This window comes from Lithobates pipiens, unplaced genomic scaffold (assembly GCF_037356315.1).
Source record: "Lithobates pipiens isolate NorthernLeopardFrog02 unplaced genomic scaffold, aLitPip1_a1.2 Scaffold_22, whole genome shotgun sequence".
NCBI classification, from domain to species: Eukaryota; Metazoa; Chordata; class Amphibia; order Anura; family Ranidae; genus Lithobates; species Lithobates pipiens.
The window spans coordinates 172348930-172369374 of NW_027507784.1; the positions used below are offsets into that span (position 1 = coordinate 172348930).

At 44.3% G+C, this 20445-nt stretch overlaps 1 protein-coding gene across 3 annotated transcripts in view; it reads left to right on the forward strand.

Annotated features, from left to right (window-relative positions):
- Window positions 1-37: 37 nt before the first annotated feature.
- The window catches only part of TYW5 (tRNA-yW synthesizing protein 5), a 28348-nt gene continuing 7940 nt past the window's right edge, over window positions 38-20445 (forward strand). Inside the window, exons 1-7 of one of the 3 annotated variants that reach the window (XM_077448649.1) lie at window positions 38-166; window positions 4262-4354; window positions 11037-11191; window positions 11309-11378; window positions 16815-16859; window positions 18792-18929; window positions 19216-19303. In XM_077448649.1, coding sequence (XP_077304775.1) covers window positions 4262-4354; window positions 11037-11191; window positions 11309-11378; window positions 16815-16859; window positions 18792-18929; window positions 19216-19303 — 589 coding nt within the window. In that variant the 5' untranslated portion in view covers window positions 38-166. Of the gene's footprint in view, window positions 167-240; window positions 282-1262; window positions 1560-4261; window positions 4355-11036; window positions 11192-11308; window positions 11379-16814; window positions 16860-18791; window positions 18930-19215; window positions 19304-20445 lie in introns of those variants that run through there. The other 2 variants (XM_077448648.1, XM_077448647.1) reach the window with 2 other exon arrangements.

Here is a 20445-nt window from a genome sequence, read left to right on the forward strand (position 1 = left end):
CCCATTCAGGAAATTCAGAGTACGAGGCTCAAAATTCCATTCCATACAATGCAAGTGATGGGCACAATTCCATAGCTGGTATCCAAACCCACTATCCTGTATTACTAGAAAGCTCTTCTTCTACACACGGAATGGCGGTCAGCCAATCACGGCCCTAACAGCACAGGTAACACAGGCTGGGAGAGGGGCGGGGCTATGCATGGCAGTGTGGGCGGGGCTATGCATGGCAGTGTGGGCGGGGCTGTGAGCAGGAAGTGTGGTGTGGGGACACACTTTGGAAGGTAACTCATGCTGCAGAGAGGAGAGCAGTGGTGTCACGAACCATGCAGGGCAGTGCTTGTAGACAGGCTTTTTATTACTTACAGCTGAACTCAGGAGATGAAGAAACATTTCACCTTGCAGTAGTCCTCCTCCCCATTAACTGCTGCTTGTGTCTGGGGAATGACCTTATTCATTGCTCTCCCAGGCTTCCTCCCCTTTATGCAGCTGGTCCCATGAAGCCTCTTCCCTTCTCTGGCCACCCAGTCACAACTTTCTCATGTCATCTTTCTGAAATCCCCTTCTTTCTGTAGGTCTTCCAGGACAGGACAGATGAGAGCAATTCCAACTGGTCAAAGCAGTCCTGTGCCAGTGCTAACCAATCAGAATCACTTGGATCCTTCCCATAAGCCCTACACAAAGTGGAAGAAAAGCAGGGATTTAACCACTTAAGGACTGCAGTTTTGCGACGCTGTACCCAAACAAAATGTATATTCCTTTTGACCATCTCTGCGGTTTTTATTTTTTGCGCTATAAACAAAAAAAAGGGTGACAATTTTGAAAAAAAAACAATATTTTTTACTATAATAAATATCCGCCCCCCCCCCCCCCCCCAAAAAAAAATCTTCATCAGTTTAGGCCAATATGTATTATTCTACATATTGTTGGTGGGAAAAAAAAACACAATAAGCGTATATTGATTGGTTTGCGCAAAAGTTATCACGTCTACAAAATAAGGGATATTTTTATGGCATTTTTATTATTTATCTATTTTTTACTAGTAATGGCAGCGATTACTGTTTTTAAGCAGGACTCCAACATTGCGGCGGACAGATCGGACACCTAACTGACATTTTTGACACTTATTTTGGCAACCAGTGAAATTTTTACCGTGATCAGTGCTAAAAATGTTCCCTCAGTGTGTTTACTAACTGTATGGCGGACTGTGTGACTGGGGAAACACACAGATCTGTCTGCCTGGAGAAACACACAGATCTGTCTGCCTGCATAGCAGAAAGACAGGATCTGTGTGATCTCCCTGTCAGAACAGAGATTTGCCTTGTTCACACAGGCAGATCTATGTTCTGTCACTGCAGGGTGGCCGGTGGACATCGAGTCTGCCCCACCCACTGATTGACACCTCAGCTGGCCAGTGGGGGGACACGCACGCCACCACAAATCGCCATGTACGAGCCAATGTACAATGACGGCGATCCATGGAAAGCAGCCACATTACCACAGTACAACTGGTCCTTCAGCGTTTAAAATCCCTGAAACCCTACAGTTCATCACTTACGGAGGTAAGTACAGCAGGGTCCGAAGGGTTGGGGAGGGTGTAAAGTTTTAGCTCGCCTCTACTTTAATTTGAAAAGGTGAGCTAACCCTTTAACCACTTCAGCCCCGGACCATTTTGCTGGTCAAAGACCAGACCACTTTTTGCGATTCGGCACTGCGTCGCTTTAACTGACAATTACGCAGTCATGCGACATGGCTCCCACACAAAATTGACGTGCTTTTTTTCCCACAAACAGAGCTTTCTTTTGGTGGTATTTGATCACCCCTGCAGTTTTTATTTTTTGCGCTATAAACAAAAATAAAAAAAATTTGAAAAAAATCATTATTTTTTACTTTTTGTTATAATAAATATCCCCCCAAAATATATAAAAAAACATTTTTTTCCCTCAGTTTAGGCCGATACGTATTCTTCTACATATTTTTGGTAATTGATTGGTTTGCGCAAAAGTTATAGCGTTTACAAAATAGGGGATAGTTTTATGGCATTTTTATAAATTTTTTTTTTTTTTACTAGTAATGGTGGTGATCAGCGATTTTTATTGTGACTATGACATTATGGCGGACACATCGGACATTTTTGACACATTTTTGGGACCATTGTCATTTATACAGCAATCATGATTCCTGTGTAAATGACACTGGCAGTGAAGGAGTTAGCCAGTGGGTGGCAGTGTAGGGGTTGTGTTCCTAGGGGTGTGTTACTAACTGTGGGGGGCTGGGCTTTCATTTAGCGAACACTGATCTCTGCTCCAATCACATGGAGCAGAGATCAGCGTCACTAGTTGCTAGGCAGAACGGGGAAATGCTGTTTACAACGGCATTTCTCTGTTCAGCCGCCCCGTGAGACGATCACGGGTATGCCCGTGGCGATCGAATCCGCGGGACCCGCGACCGGACTCACGGGGGTCCTGACCGGCACGCGAGCGTTCCGCCGGCGGCGCGCTCACGATGGCAGGGCGGCATTAAAGATTGGACGTACCTGAACGCCAATATGCCTGCCCGTGCCATTCTGCCAACGTACATCGGCGTGCGCCGGTCGGGAAGCGGTTAATGTGTCAGTATAGCCAAATCTGTTCTTGTCAAGTTTTATTGCCGTCTCTGTCACCCTCACAATTTGATGTGTTGACCATTATCTTTGAAATAGAAAGTTGGGTTGTCACCAGCAAAAGAGGTGAAGGGAAATCTGTTGATAGGTATAGTGTTGACTAGGGGTGCACCGAATGGGTTTTTTGGTGCCGAAACCGATACCGAAAATGAAAAATACACTAGGCTGAAAACCGAAACCTATACCGAAACTGACCGATACCGAAAATGGCTGTTTTTAAAAAATATTTTTATACAGGAGATGGTCAGAGACTGGCAACATGGTACAGGAGATGGTCAGAGACTGGCAACATGGTACAGGAGATGGTCAGAGACTGGCGACATGGTACAGGAGATGGTCAGAGACTGGCGACATGGTACAGGAGGTGGTCAGAGACTGGCGACATGGTACAGGAGGTGGTCAGAGACTGGCGACATGGTACAGGAGGTGGTCAGACACTGGCGACATGGTACAGGAGGTGGTCAGAGACTGGCGACATGATAAAAGAGATAAGTGCAGCCAGTGTTTCCCCTAATGCAGCCAATGTTGCCCCCAGTGCAGCCAGTGATGCCCCCTGTGCAGGCAGTGATGCCCCCAGTGCAGCCAGTGATGCCCCCAGTGCAGCCAGTGATGCCCCCAGTGCAGCCAGTGATGCCCCCAGTGCAGCCAGTGATGCCCCCAGTGCAGCCAGTGATGCCCCCAGTGCAGCCAGTGATGCCTCCTGTGCAGCCAGTGATGCTTCCTGTGCAGCCAGTGATGCCTCCTGTGCAGCGAAAGAGAGAGGAGAGCCGCCTCCGCCGCCTGGTTGAATAGAGCGCCAGGAACATCACAGCTTTATTAGCGAATACAAATACACACCACACTTTTCACATATTTATTTGTAAAAAAATGTGAAAGGCATTTATCATTTTCCTTCCAGTTCCCAATTATGTGCCACTTTGTGTTGGTCTATTACATAAAATGCCAATAAAATACATTTATGTCTTTGGTTGTAACATGACAAAATGTGGAAAATTTCAAGGTGTATGAATACTTTTTCAAGGCACTGTAGCAATAGTGTGTGTAGAGTGCACACTTATTTTTTTTACATGTCAGCCCTAAATGGCCACCTCCATCCTAGCAACAAAGCACACTAGGTGCCAGTGGCTGCCTGTGTCCTAGAAACCAGTTAGCTGAATTAATGCTGTATGCTTGTATGCATGTAAACTTTACACAAATGATACATATGTATGAAATTTGAACAACTTAAACACAGGATCTTGCTGGCAGCAAATTTCTGATTTTTTTGTTGTTGTAAAACTCAGACCACCCATGTGAATGAAGCCTTAAGTAACACAGCAGTCCATCCATACAAGTCCACTTTTTAGTAGCGTAAGGGAAGCGTAGAACCCGTCAGAATTGTATTTCTGTCCCTGTTGCAGATTTTCTTCCTTTTCATGTCTGGTAAAATGTTTTTCATTGGGAAAGTAAGAGAATCTTTCTAACAGGGACCCAGATAGTAGCAAAAAACAGTCATGGGCTTTAATCTTTCCCAACTCTAAAACTAAAGCCTTTGGCTTGACATACACTTTACTTATCCCTACTGAAAACATGAGCGAATTTACTTTATTTTCTGTTTTTCAGATGGCTGTTATGGAGTTCAAACCAACAAAAATCCCTTTGCCAAGGTATAGAGGCATAGATAAAAATAGATTTCTGCAGGAAATTTACCCCTTGGTAAGTGTAAAGAAAACCTGATCCAGATGTTTTGGCTAGATTGGTGCACAATCCTATGTCTGGGATGGCAGGCCACAAGGGGAGCTTTGATTAGGAAGGTTAGAAAAGCTTACAGAAGATCCCTGACACACTTTTAAGCTAGCCAACAATTAAACTGATTTTACTACTTAAAGAGGGATTCCACCAAAAAAAATAATATTAAAAGCCAGCAGTTATAAATACTACAGCTGCTGACTTTTAATAAATGGACACTCACCTGTCCCGGGTTCCATCGCTCGGCCCTCGGCTGCTGCCGCCACCATTCTAGGTGAGGGAATCAGGAAGTGAAGCGAATCGGCTTCACTTCCCGGTTCCCTACTGCGCATGCGCGAGTCGCACAGCGCAATAGGAATTCTCCGCGCTGTCACTGGGACCCGTGTGTGTCCCAGCAGACAGCGCGGCAGGACAGGAAATGGCATAGACTCCCACGGGAGTCTATGCCCGGAAGTGGGTGTAAATACCTGTTTTTGACAGGTATCTCCACCCCCCTCCCCCCTGAAAGGTGCCAATTGTGACACCGGAGGGGGGGAGGGATCCGATCAGCGGAGGTTCCACTTAAGGTTGGAACCCCGCTTTAAAAACAGAGGTTTCATCTACATACATTTGCAAATATATGTGGAAGCCACATTTCCATGTAAGGTACCTCTAAAGAAAATGTGTTCCCTAATAGAGATGATCTCAGGCAAGCTCAGATCCTAGTCCAAACCTGCCCGAGCTATCCCACAAGGAAGCTGTCACTACACACAGCCAACCATAAACCGCCAAGGCATTCCCCCCTCCGCAGCAGCTGCACATATACAAGGGACATGTATACGTGTGACTGTCTGTGGGACAGGCAATACCTCAGCCACTTATAATTGTCGCAGTGCCTGGACAAGAATGCCATTTTTGTCCTGGACACCAATGACCAACTGCATCCCCCCCCCCCCCAAAGTTTATGCAAAACAGTTTTGTTTACATGAAAACCCCCAGCATCAGTGCCAATTTCTGCAAAAAAAACCAGTTTATGCAATATTAACCCCCAGCATTAATGGCAATTTCAATAATAATAACCCCCAACATCAGTGCCAGTTTACGCATTAATAACCCCCTGCATTGGTGTCAGTAGCAGCAATAATAACTCCCCAGCATCAGTGCAAGTTTCTGAAATAATAACCCCCAGCATTGATGCCGTTTGTTGCAGTAATAACCCCCATCTTGTCAGAAGCAGCAATAATAACCTCCAGCATCAGTGCAAGTTTCTTCAATAATGACTCCTAGCATTGGTGCTAGTTCACACAGCAAAAATCCCTAGCATAGATCACAGTTCAAGTGGTAATAACACCCCAACATCAGTGCCATTTATGCAATAATAACCCCCCCCACATTTGTTTCAGTAGCAGCAATAGTAACCCCCAGCATTATGCATATGACTACTGCTGCTAGGCTTTGCATTCCAGAACCCTGGAAGTCAATTTGTCCTCCTTCCATGAAGGAATGGCTTCAATGTATTACCCGCATAGCAGAAATGGAGGAGCTGATCCACACATCACAAGACAATGGGGGTTATTTACTAAAGGAAAATCCACTTTGCGCTGCAAGTGCACTTGGAATAAAACTCACTGTAGAACCGAGGGGGGCATGCAAGGAAAATAAAAAACAGCATTTTAGCTTGCACATGATTGGATGATGAAATCAGCAGAGCTTCCACTCATTTCAGACCAACCCTTAGATTTAGAGCGACTGCACTTCCAAGTGCACTTGCAGTGCACTTTCAAATGCACTTGCAATGCAAAGTGGATTTGCCTTTCGTAAATAAGCCCCAATATTTCTAAATTCTCTCACACTTGGTCATCTTGGACCTTTTTTTAAGGTTCTCTGTCATACCAAGCGCTCTTGCGGGATTATGCCTGAACCCTGGCAGGGCCCCTGAATTCCTATTAGAGTTTCTTCTTTGGCCGCGTACACACGGGCGGACTGTTCGCTCAACTTTGTCCGCTGAACAGTGTTTCAGCGGACAGTCCGCCCGTGTGTGGGCTTTCAGCGGACAGTTTCAGCGGACAGTTTGACGGACAAAGTCTTTCGGAAATTCCGAAAAACTGTCCGCTGAAACTTTGTTTGAGCGAACAGTCCGCCCGTGTGTAGGCTACTTTCGAAATGAGCAAACTGTTCCCGCTCGGAGGAAAGTCTGCTCATTTCGAGCGCGTGTGAAGGTAGGCGGGGCCCGCGACGGAGACGTCGCGGGCTCCGCCGCCTGGAATGGACTTAAAGGGGAACCCCAACGCCGAAAAAAATCGGCGTGGGGGTCCCCCCAAAGTCCACAACAGACCCTTGTCCGAGCACGCTACCCGGCCGGCCAGGAAAGGGGGGCGAGCGAGCGCGCCCCCCCTCCTGAGCCGTACCAGGCCGCGTGCCCTCAACATGGGGGGGTGCCTTGGGGAAGGGGGGGCCGCGCGGCCCCCCCACCCCAAAGCACCTTGTCCCCATGTTGATGAGGACAAGGGCCTCTTCCCGACAACCCTGGCCGTTGGTTGTCGGGGTCTGCGGGCGGGGGGCTTTTCGGAATCCGGGAGCCCCCTTTAATAAGGGGGCCCCCGGATACCGGCCCCCCACCCTATGTGAATGAGTATGGGGTACAATGTCACCTGTAAAATAAAAGTACCCAAAAAAAAACACAACACACGAGAAAAAATATTTTATTGCACAGCTCCGGGGGTCTTCCGTCTTCGGGGGTCTTCTCGCCGGACTCCTCCGCTATCTTCGTGTAGCTCTTTTGCTAGCGGAGGAGTCCGGCTTTCTTCCTCCCCGCCGCCGGCCTCTTCTCCCGACTTCGGGGGTCTTGTCCCCCTCTTCGGTTCTTCTGCCGGGCCACCGCGCCTTCTTGTAGCTCTTTTGCAGGCGGTGGCCCGGTCTTCTGTCGCCGCTGTCGCCGTCGCCGCCTTCCGTTCTTCTTCTTCTTGTTGTTCTTCTTCTTCTTCTCCAGGAGATGTTGACACGACGCTCTCTCCGGCCGGAATGCCAGAGCCGCCCTGCGCTGCCACTTATATAGTGCCAATGGGGCGGTGTCACATGGTATATGTCACATGGGTTGGTCACATGGGTTGATGTCACATGGTGACCCCGCCCCTTACGATGTCATAGTCCCCATGTGACATCAACCCATGTGACCAACCCATGTGACATATACCATGTGACACCGCCCCATTGGCACTATATAAGTGGCAGCACAGCGCGGCTCTGGCATTCCAGCCGGAGAGAGCGACGTGTCAACATCTCCTGGAGAAGAAGAAGAAGAAGAACGAAAGGCGGCGACGGCGACAGCGGCGACAGAAGACCGGGCCACCGCCTCTAAAAGAGCTACAAGAAGGCGCGGTGGCCCGGCAGAAGAACCGAAGAGGGGGACAAGACCCCCGAAGTCGGAAGAAGAGGCCGGCGGCGGGGAGGAAGAAAGCCGGACTCCTCCGCTAGCAAAAGAGCTACAAGAAGATAGCGGAGGAGTCCGGAGAAGACCCCCGAAGACGGAAGACCCCCGGAGCTGTGCAATAAAATATTTTAACCCTGTGTTGTGTTTTTTTTTGTACTTTTTTTCACAGGTGAATGGGTAGGGGTACATTGTACCCCATACTCATTCACATAGGGTGGGGGGCCGGTATCCGGGGGCCCCCTTCTTAAAGGGGGCTCCCGGATTCCGATAAGCCCCCCGCCCGCAGACCCCGACAACCAACGGCCAGGGTTGTCGGGAAGAGGCCCTTGTCCTCATCAACATGGGGACAAGGTTCTTTGGGGTGGGGGGGCCGCGCGGCCCCCCCTTCCCCAAGGCACCCCCCATGTTGAGGGCACGCGGCCTGGTACGGCTCGGGGGGGGGGGGCGCGCTCGCTCGCCCCCCCTTTCCTGGCCGGCCGGGTAGCGTGCTCGGACAAGGGTCTGTTGTGAACTTTGGGGGAACCCCCACGCCGATTTTTTTCGGCGTTGGGTGTCCCTTTAAGTCCATTCCAGGCGGCGGTGCCCGCAACGTCTCCTTCGCGGGCCCCGCCTACCTGTACACGCGCTCGAAATGGGCGGACTTGCCTCCGCCTTACGTGGGCGAGTCCGTTCATTTCAAAAGTTGAGCGAACTGTTTGGCAAACAGTTCGCTGAAACAGTCCGCTCAAAAAGTGCCGTGTGTGGGCAAGTCCGCTCATGCAAATTTTGAGCGGACTGTTGCGGCAACTGTTTGACGAACAAAGTTTCAGCGAACAGTCCCCGCGTGTGTACGCGGCCTTTCTTTTGATGTCTACTAACTACACCATGGGTGTAGTGTCGGTGTAGTGTCCCTGGATTTGACTCTGTGTAGGTGGCAGATGGTGTTATAGACGGGGTGGCAGATGGTGTTATTTCCCTCCCCCCCACCCCCTTTTTCTTTTTTATTCCCCCCCCCACCCCTTCTGATTTCTAGAATTACTCTCTTCCCACCTACTTTTCCACATTTAAGGTGGGTTCAGACAACAGGCCCCCTCACTGTAAATTTTCTGTGCAGGGGCGGGCTTTCCTGCACCCTTTTTCCTTTGGCTCTCTTGGTGTTGAGGGCATATGGACACAAAGAAGGGGGATTGCGTTGGCCGTTCTTGGATCTTGGGAAACTTTGATACTTAACTGTCTGCTTCTCTGTGTAATATTTACTTTGATTCCTTTATCCAAAGGTTTGTTTCAATATGTATTGTTCAGGTATGCACTCCCAGATCTAAGCCACATCACATGACATAGATCACTTTTTTTTTGTTCTGTATATTCTTTCTTGCTGGAAGTGATGATGCAACATTTTGTACCTACTTGTCAATCTTTGTTGTGCACTTGGAACTTTTCCATTGTATTTTCTTGTTTACTCAATAAAACGTTTATGGAACAAAACAATAACCCCCTGCATTGGTGCCAGTTTCACAAAAATAACCAACAGCATTGGTGTCAATTACTGTAATAATAACCCCCATCATTTTGTCAGTTTCTGCAGTAATAAGCCCCAGCATTGCTGTCAGTAACAGCGGGAATAACCTCCAGCATTAGTGTCAGTTTCACAATAATGCTGCATATGGAAGGAATGCATGTGGTTTCTTGCACATGTGTGTTCAAACAGCATTGTGCATGCAGCATTCAGTCTCATCCACATGGGCATGAAAGATGCTGTGTAAATAGGCGTACATCTGTTATTGTATTGTGCAGGTTCCGTAATATTAATAACCCCCAGCATCAGTGCAATTTATGCAATAATAACCCCTAGCATTGGTGTCAGTAGCAGCAATAATAACCCCCAGCACTGGTGACAATTTCACAATAATAAACCCCAGCATTGATGCCAGTATCTGCAATAAAAATCCCCAGCGTTAATACCTAGCATTTGTGTCAGCAGCAGAAATAAAAACCCCTAGCATTGGTGTCAGCATAAAGCCGCGTACACACGGTCGAACTGTTTGACGTACTTAGTCCGTTGAAACACATTTCAGCGGACAATCCGCTCGTGTGTGGGCTTCAGCTGTCGTCAGTATGCTAGTCCGACGGACTAAGAATGGCGCATGCCCAGGAAGGATTTACAGGGCTTTGCTGTGTCTTGGACTTCCTATTTCTAGTCCCGTCGTACGTGCTGTACGTCATCGCGCAAGCTTTCATCGGACTGTTTGTGTATCCGTGTGTGGTCAAGTCCGTTCAGTGGAAAGTACGCCGGATTGTCCGTCGGATTGTATGACGGACTAAGTACGTCAAACAGTTCGACCGTGTGTACGCGGCATAAGGGATACCAAATGCAGGTATCAGAGATGATCAAATCAGTTGGCTACATCTCAAGGAATCGGGAACAAGACTAAGTATGATTAGCTTAGTGAATATGGTAAGAATTCACATTGTAAAAAATATCCAATCACATCCAAGTAAAATGAAAAAAAAAATTATTTTGCTTGCATATGATTGGGTGAAAGAGAGCCTTACATCATTTACTAAGCTAAGAAAAAATTCTCTTGCAAAGTGAACAGCCTATTTGCCTTTAGTAAATCAACCCCTTTGTTATGAGCAGTTTTGATAATGAATACCTTCACAAAAAAAGCAGCTAGAGATTTGTCCTAAAACTTGTTTTTAATATATACAAAGCTTAAACTCTTGCTGACCACATGACACATTTGTGCAGAGGCACAGAGAGTGGGCCTTAATGCCCACACTTCGCACATATACGTTCATGGCAGTTTCTGTGCTGAGAGCGTGTCCCCAGAACAGTGACTGAGCTATCACAGACCACTACTGCCCCTATTGAACAGGAGCAAGAAGTATGGGCTCCCAATTATTTCACAGCCAATCACAGTGATTGCGTAATCGGAATTCTGTCCCACGTCCTGGCATTAAAACCCAGTCAAAGAGCTGCCGGGCGGAGGGAGCAGAAGAGGTTACTGTCCATTGACTGTCAAATTCACTTTAAACTTATATCTAATGTAGTCATTAGGTTTACATATACTTAGAACAAAAAAAAAAAAGCAAAATACTCTTACCACCAACAGTACTGATCATTTTTCGATAGCCATTGAAATGGTTGGTGGTTGGTGACATGTTGGGATACAAGGCTGGTTGCAATCGCCTGAAATTGTTTATGTTTATATCTATGTCCAGCTTTAGACCTAACTAACATTATTGGTGTTTGCTTTCTAGAGGAAGCCAGCTGTGTTACAAGACTTGGACCTGGGAGTGTGCAAATCAAAATGGACCTTGGATTATATGAGCAGGAAGGGAGGAGGACGTGAAGTAAAGATCCATGTGTCTGAGCTACCACAGCTGGACTTTATTAAGAAGAATTTTTTATATAGGTGAGGAACCATAAAACTTTACAGTCTTTTCAAAATACACAACAAAAATAAAATACAAGCAGCCTTTTGAGTTATAGTTGTTCTTAATTCTCTTTTCTTATTTTTTTTTAATTTCAGGTCACTTCCATTTGATGTTTTTGTACATAGAGCAGCTGAGGACAAGCACACAGACTTCTTTATCTCTGAGGTAAGTGTAATCTACAGTGGCGAACTTGCAGGGTCTCCCTTCTAATTAGAAGAAGTAGCTTTGTAGAGGACTTTCCTTACAAGTAGATCAAGCACCTCCTCAAACCACTGCCCAGTCATTACATCCTTAATGGCACATTAAGGATCTCAGTCTTTCTCAGCTGGGGTTCTTCGGAACCCTGGGGTTCTTCCAGAGGCTGCTAGGTATTCCTTGAATAAGGAGCAATTCCTACATCTCACATAAGTTCCCATTGTCGTAAAGGCTCTTTGTAGTTATTTGTAAGAGGGGGGTTCTTCCCACTGACCATAAACATAAGAAGCATTTCTCCCACGGATCATCACACTAATGCAGTGAGTTGCAATTATTAGCAGGGAAACTGGAAAGCTATTTCAAAATTTCCACTGTTAAAACTGTTGACAAAGAACCACATTAGGAATTTGTATTTAGAAAGTTAAAATAGCTTTATTATTGTCCATATAAATTAGTTGCACCAACCGCTACTGTTTGCTTTGGACCTCAGTGGGCCCTTGTCATACTTGGAGCATGCCTAAAGAAAAACCCTCTTTCCCTTAAAATGTCCTGTATGTCTAGCAGTTTTATATATATTATTTATACTAATATATACAGTGCCTTGCGAAAGTATTCAGCCCCCTTGAACTTTTCAACCTTTTGCCACATTTCAGGCTTCAAACATAAAGATATAACATTTTTATTTTTTGTGAAGAATCACCAACAAGTGGGACACAATTGTGAAGTGGAACGAAATCTATTGGATTTTTGAAACTTTTTTAACTAATAAAAAAATGAAAAGTGGGGCGTGCAAAATTATTCGGCCCCCTTGCGTTAATACTTTGTAGAGCCACCTTTTGCTGCAATTACAGCTGCAAGTCGCTTGGGGTATGTCTCTATCAGTTTTGCACATCGAGAGACTGAAATTCTTGCCCATTCTTCCTTGCAAAACAGCTCGAGCTCAGTGAGGTTGGATGGAGAGCGTTTGTGAACAGCAGTTTTCAACTCTTTCCACAGATTCTCGATTGGATTTAGGTCTGGACTTTGACTTGGCCATTCTAACACCTGGATACGTTTATTTGTGAACCATTCCTTTGTAGATTTTTCTGTGTTTGGGATCATTGTCTTGTTGGAAGATAAATCTCTGTCCCAGTTTCAGGTCTTTTGCAGACTCCAACAGGTTTTCATCCAGAATGGTCCTGTATTTGGCTGCATCCATCTTCCCCTCAATTTTAACCATCTTCCCTGTCCCTGCTGAAGAAAAGCAGGCCCAAACCATGATGCTGCCACCACCATGTTTGACAGTGGGGATGGTGTGTTGAGGGTGATGAGCTGTGTTGCTTTTACGCCAAACATATCGTTTTGCATTGTGGGCAAAAAGTTCGATTTTGGTTTCATCTGACCAGAGGACCTTCTTCCACATGTTTGGTGTGTCTCCCAGGTGGCTTGTGGCAAACTTTAGACGAGACTTTTTATGGATATCTTTGAGAAATGGCTTTCTTCTTGCCACTCTTCCATAAAGGCCAGATTTGTGCAGTGTACGACTGATTGTTGTCCTATGGACAGACTCTCCCACCTCAGCTGTAGTTCTCTGCAGTTCATCCAGAGTGATCATGGGCCTCTTGGCTGCATCTCTAATCAGTCTTCTCCTTGTCTGAGCTGAAAGTTTAGAGGGACGGCCAGGTCTTGGTAGATTTGCAGTGGTCTGATACTCCTTCCATTTCAAAATGATCGCTTGCACAGTGCTCCTTGGGATGCCAAAGCTTGGGAAATCTTTTTGTATCCAAATCCGGCTTTAAACTTCTCCACAACAGTATTACGGACCTGCCTGGTGTGTTCCTTGGTCTTCATGATGCTCTCTGCGCTTTCAACAGAACCCTGAGACTATCACAGAGCAGGTGCATTTATACAGAGACTTGATTACACACAGGTGGATTCTATTTATCACCATCAGTCATTTAGGACAACATTGAATCATTCAGAGATCCTCGCTGAACTTCTGGAGTGAGTTTGCTGCACTGAAAGTAAAGGGGCCGAATAATTTTGCACGCACCACTTTTAAGTTTTTTATTTGCTAAAAAAGTTTAAAATATCCAATAGATTTCGTTCCACTTCACAATTGTGTCCCACTTGTTGGTGATTCTTCACAAAAAATTAAAATTTTATATCTTTATGTTTGAAGCCTGAAATGTGGCAAAAGGTTGAAAAGTTCAAGGGGGCCGAATACTTTCGCAAGTCACTGTGTGTAATATATATATATATATATATATATATATATATATATATATATACACTACTGTGCAAAAGTTTTGGGCAGGTGTGAAAAAATGCCAAAAAGTAAGAATGCTTTTAGAAATAGAAGTGTTAATTGTTTATTTTTAACAATGAACCAAATTAAATCAATAGTTGGTGTGGACACCCTTTGCCTTCAGAACAGCATTAATTCTTCTAGGTACCCTTGCTCACAGTTTTGAAGGAACTCAGCAGGTAGGTTGTTCCAAACATCTTGGAGAACTAACCGCAGATCTTCTGTGGATGTAGACTGCCTCATATCCTTTTGTCTCATTTTGTAATTCCAGATTGACCCAATAATGTTGAGATTAGGGCTCTGTGGAGACCAAAATATCACTTCCAGGACTCTGTGTTGTTCTTTATGCTGAAGGTCCTTCTTAAAGAGGAAGTAAACTCTCCCACTCTGATGCTTCTTTTCCTTTAGTCCATTATAGTATGTAATTATCAAACTATAACCACTGTAATCCAGCCCAAATCGCATATTACTTACTGTTTAAAGAAACTTTAAAAAACTTGTTTCCAGGGGTAAGGCAGCGCCATCTTAAGTATTGCTTTCTGAGTCCACATTTGAGTGTATTTCCGCCCCTTACATTGAGCACTTCCTGTACTGTTAAGCAAGCCTCCTTCTTAATATAACATTTCTATGGCAACCCCGCTTCCCTGTTCATAGCTGACTTGTTTTATTTCATAGTATTTACTTGTGCCTATTATCTAGTGTTTTCCTTTGTCAGTCTTATCAGCTTCAGCTGATAAGACTGCAGTAATGCTGTCCGATACCCTTTACACTGCATGTGATGTCACATGGTCACATGGGGTGTAGGAGAAAGCGCTGAATGATTCTGCAGTCTCCTGGGATTTCAGTGTTGTGTGCCGTAGGAAGTCCTGATAGTAGATAGACAAAGTACACAGAGTTTGCCATAAATCAGGGGAGATCTGGGCATGCTCAGTGACGTCATTCTAAAGAACAAAAAGGATTACAACAATACTAAGCAAGTAAGGAGATATCTACAAGCAGTGTTCATTGGGTTTTTTTATGCTGATTTACATGGGACAAAGTTGTGGGGGAGAGTTTACAACCACTTTAATGACATTGGCTGTATGTTTGGGGTCATTGTTCTGCTGCAGAATAAATTTGGGGCCAATCATACGCCCCCCTGATGGTATGGCATGATGGATAAGTATCTGCCTGTATTTCTCAGCATTGAGGACACCATTGATCTTACCAAATCTCCAACTCCATTTGCAGAAATACAGCCTCGAACTTGCAAGGAACCTTCACCATACTTCACTCTTACCTCTAGCCCTTTAATAAACAAACTGTCTCCTGCTAGTTGAGTCGCTTAGCCTTGTTTAATTTTTCTTTTTCTTTGGCTGCACTTCTTCCATGAAGACCACTTCTGGCCAGATTTCTCCAGACAGTAGATGGGTGTACCTAGGTCCCATTGGTTGCCGCCAGTTTTGTACTTCCGAAGGTTTAAAGAAAAAAAGCACAATGTGTCTTTCATCTTCAGCATTAAAGTGGTTGTAAAGTCAAATAAAGATTACTGCCAGCCCCTCTATTCTACTAAGGTTTATTATGTACATGTTTGTAAACAATTATGCCTCTAAATGCCTTCTTTCAAACGCAATTTTTTGTGAAAACTAAAACAGTAAAGTTAGCCCAATTTTTTAATATAATGTCAAAGATGATGTTAAGCCACAAGAATCATGAGAGAATTGTGATCTTTATTCCAAGCAAAAAATATTGTGATTCTCATTTTAGCCAGAATCGTGCAGCTCTAATTCAGATGAATGGCAGGATCCAAGGTTTCCATAGCAGAACATTGCCCAAAGAATCACACCACCTCCCTCAGCTTGCCTTCTTCACATACTGCATCCTGCTGCTATCTCTTCCTTATAAATGGTCGGATGTGTGCACATCGGTTACTATGATATAAAATAAAACATTAATCTTCATACTAGGCCACCTTCTTCCATTGTTCCATCGTCCAGTTCTGATGTTCACATGCCCATGTAAGTGTTTTTGTCAGTAGACATGGGCCATCAAGGCCACCCTGACCGATCTGCGGCTACATAGCCTCATACACAACAAACTGCCACGATCATTTTTTCCTGCTTTCAACACCTCAACTTCATGGACAACATATTTCTTTGCTGCCTAATATATCCCACTGACATTTAGATGCAATTGTAACAAGATAATCAATGTTATTCACTTAACCTGTCAGTGATCATCACGTTATGACTGATTGGTGTATATTCCTTATATCACTGCAGTACATCCTCCCCCATGTTATGTCTTTTCAAAAATGCAGCGAATGCAGAAAAACATCTGATGTTCCTGTCAAAAAATCAGTGAGTTGAAAACACTGCCTCTGCTGCACTGAAATCTCCAGCAGTGTTATCATCCCTGCCTGAATTCTCCCTGCTGGAATATGGAAGGGGAGGTGTTCTGTAGTACAGCCAGGGAGACAATTTGTATGCATATTTGGCCACTTATTAGTGGCAGTTGATGACAACAGTCCAAACTGCAAATAATATTGGGGGTTTGCAGAAATTATGAAATTTTGCACCCAGGTCATGACATTTCTTTGCATCTAATTTTGTAAATCTATTTAGGTCCCTTTTTTTTTTTTTTTTTGTTTTTTTTTTTTTAATGTGGTTCTCCAATTTGCAATGCTGTTTTACAAAGAAATTACTCAGTTGAGGTATCTATGATATTAAGAAGAGCCCAGATTTATTATCTATGTGTGCCATCCTAGTTTGCAGTCTGAGTTATACATGGAATTTTGGGGGGCGTTGTGTCAATGTGGTTGATTTGCTAAAGGCAAATCCACTGTGCACTACAAGTAAACTTGCAGTGCACTTGGAAGTACAGTCGCTGTAGATCTGAGGGGAAGCTCTGAAACAAGGGGAAGCTCTGAAACAAGGGGAAGCCCTGCTGATTTTATCATCCAATCATGTGCAAGCAAAAATGCTGTGTTTTTTATTTTCCTTGCACGTCCCCCTCGGAACTTCCATGTGCACTTGTCTTCAGTACATAAACCCCTATGTCCTCTGGCTAGTCTATAGAAAAACACGTATGCATTATCCAGGCTCCTTTTTATCTTTTGAAAAGTTTTTTTTTTCTACTAGGATGAAAAATACTATCTCCGATCTTTAGGTGAAGACCCTCGTAAGGTAAAAAGTAAGCATGAAATGGAAAGGAAATGATATGAACTGTAACAGAATTGGGGTACTTTTGTATGTTTTCGTTGTGAAAATAGTAAATCGATTACAAAATAATAATAAATAATAAAATCATATGCACATGTAAACAGTGCATTTATACCATAATGTACTAGAAATTAAAGAGGGAGTCCACTGGAGAAAAAAAATATTAAATGCCAGCAGCTATAAATACTACAGCTGCTGACTTTTAATAAATGGACACTCACCTGTCCCAGGACCCTGCGATGTCAGCAGCCGAGGCCGATCGATCGCTCGGCTCTCGGCTGTTGCCGCCCCCATTCTCGGTGAGGGAATCAGGAAGTGAAGTGTTGCGGCTTCACTTCCCGGTTCCCTACTACGCATACGCGAGTCGCGCTGTCTCTGGGACCCGTGTGTATCCCAGCAGACAGCGCAGCGGGACAGGAAGAAGCATAGACTCCCGTGGGAGTCTATGCCCGGAAGTGGGTGCAAATACCTGTCTTAGCCCTTGTACACACAGTCGGACATTCCGACAGAAATGTCCGATCGGACGGTGTTGTTGGATAATCCGACCGTGTGTGGGCTTCATCAGACTTTTTCCGTCGGAATGTCCGACCAACAAAGTTTGAGAGCTGGATATAAAAATTTTCCAACAACATGATCCGATCATTTGTGGAGAATTCTGATCGGACAAAGTGCCACGCATGCTCAGATCAAATTCCTAGACCAAAGCTATTGGCTACTAGCCTGAACGTAGTCCCGTCGCAACTAAATTATGTAATTTTCCGCCAACTTTGTCCGACCGTGTGTATGCAACACCAGTTTCGGACAAAATCCATCGAACAAAATCCGACGGATTTTGTTGTCGGAATGTCCGACCGTGTGTACAAGGGCTTAGACAAGTATCTGCACCTCCCTCCCCCCTGAAAGGTGCCAACTGTGACACCGGAGGGGGGGAGGGTTCCGATGAGCAAAAGTTCCACTTTAGGGTGGAACTCTGCTTTAACCTAGAGTATATGGGGATTTGTATACAGGATGTGTCCAACACTGTTCCTTCTATTTCCTTTTTTTTATGTGTGTGTTATCTTTTTGTATTATTCTGTTAATCTTTATGTCCAATAAAACACTTTGTACAAGAAATTAACAAGAAATGAACCTAGAGTAAGGGTGATCAGATTAGCAGATACCTTCCTGGGAGGCTGAATGAAAAAGGATCTATGTGTATATGGCCACAGAAAATGTGCATGAATGTGTCCTGGCGAAAAGTAATATAACCGTATGGAGGTTTTCTAGGTAGAGGACAGAACAGTGCATTTCATTTTGGCAGGTGTAAGGTGCACAAACTTTAAAGGATAAGTTCACCTTTGGGAGCATATAACATGTCCCTACTGCTGCAGCCGCTGCTCTCTCTCCTTGTACTAGCTGTCAATTTTTGAAAACAGCGCAGCAGTGTGGAACTCTGCCCACATGGGCGAGTTCTGCATGGCATCAGCAATCCGCTGGTTGCTGGTACAATGCTTTCCAGGCTCTTTAAAAAAAAAAATAGTAGCACATTTTTGTTTTTAACTGCAACAAAAGTGCATTTATTCGTTTATTTATTTTTAGAAATTTAGAAACGTTAACTCTTTAAAGTAAACCCTTGGGCTCACCATACCCTGTAAGCTAACCCATGCCCATAGAGCAGGTGTCTGCTGAATTCAGTGAGACAGTCCTTTATATTTTGTGGGCAATAGGAAGGCAAGGGGGCAAAAGGGGGTGCAAATATTGACTACAGAGGTTGTTTGAGAATTGTATAATAGAGCACTTGACGTCTGGATATACCCACATCATGCCAGGTAACATTCAGATTATGGACCCGTTTAGCACTCTAGGTTTATAATGGTTCTATTTACTAATGTTGTATTATATTATTGCTTTGCACAGGATATTGCAGACATCAACAAACAATTTCCAGAGCTGGCAGCAGATATCAAGATTCCTGAATTTTTTGAAAAGGATCAGTTCTTCTCCAGTGTCTTCCGAATCAGCTCTCCGGGGCTGCAGCTCTGGACACACTATGATGTATGTTCTTTCTATAGATATAATTATGTTACGCCATAAGGACTCATTCACACGTGCACACAGGGCTGAACAGCAGATTCCTCTGGCAAGAACAATGACAGGCTGACAGGAGCTGTCCATTACTGTTCTCATGCATCCGCACATCCTGCAGTTACCTGTGGTTAAGGTCAGATGATCTGCCTGATGCAATCTTAATGTATACAACAAAGAAGGGGAAGTTTTATTGTAGTATGCCAGTTCGTTTTATTTCTGTTCTTGCAGTGACAGAAGACTCTTCTGTTTTTAGGTGATGGATAATTTACTTATTCAGGTAACAGGAAGAAAAAGAGTTGTCCTATACAGCCCTCGGGATGCAGCATTTTTATATTTATCAGGTGAGGATGATATATCACATCAATATGATAGCTTAGTCTTGTTAGATATGTTCTTTATTATCCGTTGGGTAGAGTAATGGCCCGCTCACGCCAGTGCTCTTAAAAAACGTCATAATGTGTTTTTTTTTGTGTTTTTTTAATTGCATATTGTGATTTTAGCACATTTTTAACCACTTCAGCCCCGGACCATTTGGCTGGCCAAAGACCAGAGCACTTTCTGCGATTCAGCACTGCGTTGATTTAACTGACAATTGCGCGGTTGTATGACGTGGCTCCCAAACAAAACCAACGTTCATTTTTACCACAAAATCTTTTGGTGGTATTTGATCACCTCTGCGGTTTTTATTTTTTCCGCTATAATCAAAAAAGAGCGACACATTTTTGCTATAATAAATATCTCCAAAAAATATATAAAAAAAAACATATTTTTCCTCAGTTTAGGCCGATACGTATTCTTCTACATATTTTTGGTACAAAAAAATCTCAATAATATATTAATATTATTATTCTATAAATATATATATATATTATATATATTTATTGATTGGTTTGCGCAAAAGTTATAGCGTCTACAAAATAGGGGATAGTTTTATGGCATTTTTATTAATAATTCTTTTTTTTTTTTTACTAGTAATGGCGGCGATCAGCGATTTTTATCATTACTGCGACATTATGGTGGACACATCAGAAAATTTTGACACATTTTTGGGACCATTCACATTTATACAGCGATCAGTGCGATTAAAAATGCATTGATTACTATGTAAATGTGACTGGCAGTGAAGGGATTAATACTAGGTGGCGCTATAGGGGTTAAGTGTGTCCTAGGGAGTGATTCTAACTGTGGGGGGAGGGGCTACCTTTGACACATCACTGATCACCGCTTTCGATTACAGGGAGCTGTGATCAGTGACAGTGTCACTAGGCAGCACGGGGATATTCTTGTTTACATTAGCATTTTCCCGTTCCTCCTCTCTGTGAGATGATCACTGGTATCCCTGCGGTCACACTCATGGTGCTCCCGGCGGGGGAATGGCGGCAAATTCAAAGGGACGTACAGGTACGCCCATTTGTGCAGCTGTGACATTCTGTCGACGTATATCTACATGTGCTGGTCGGGAACCGGTTAATGTGTTGCATTA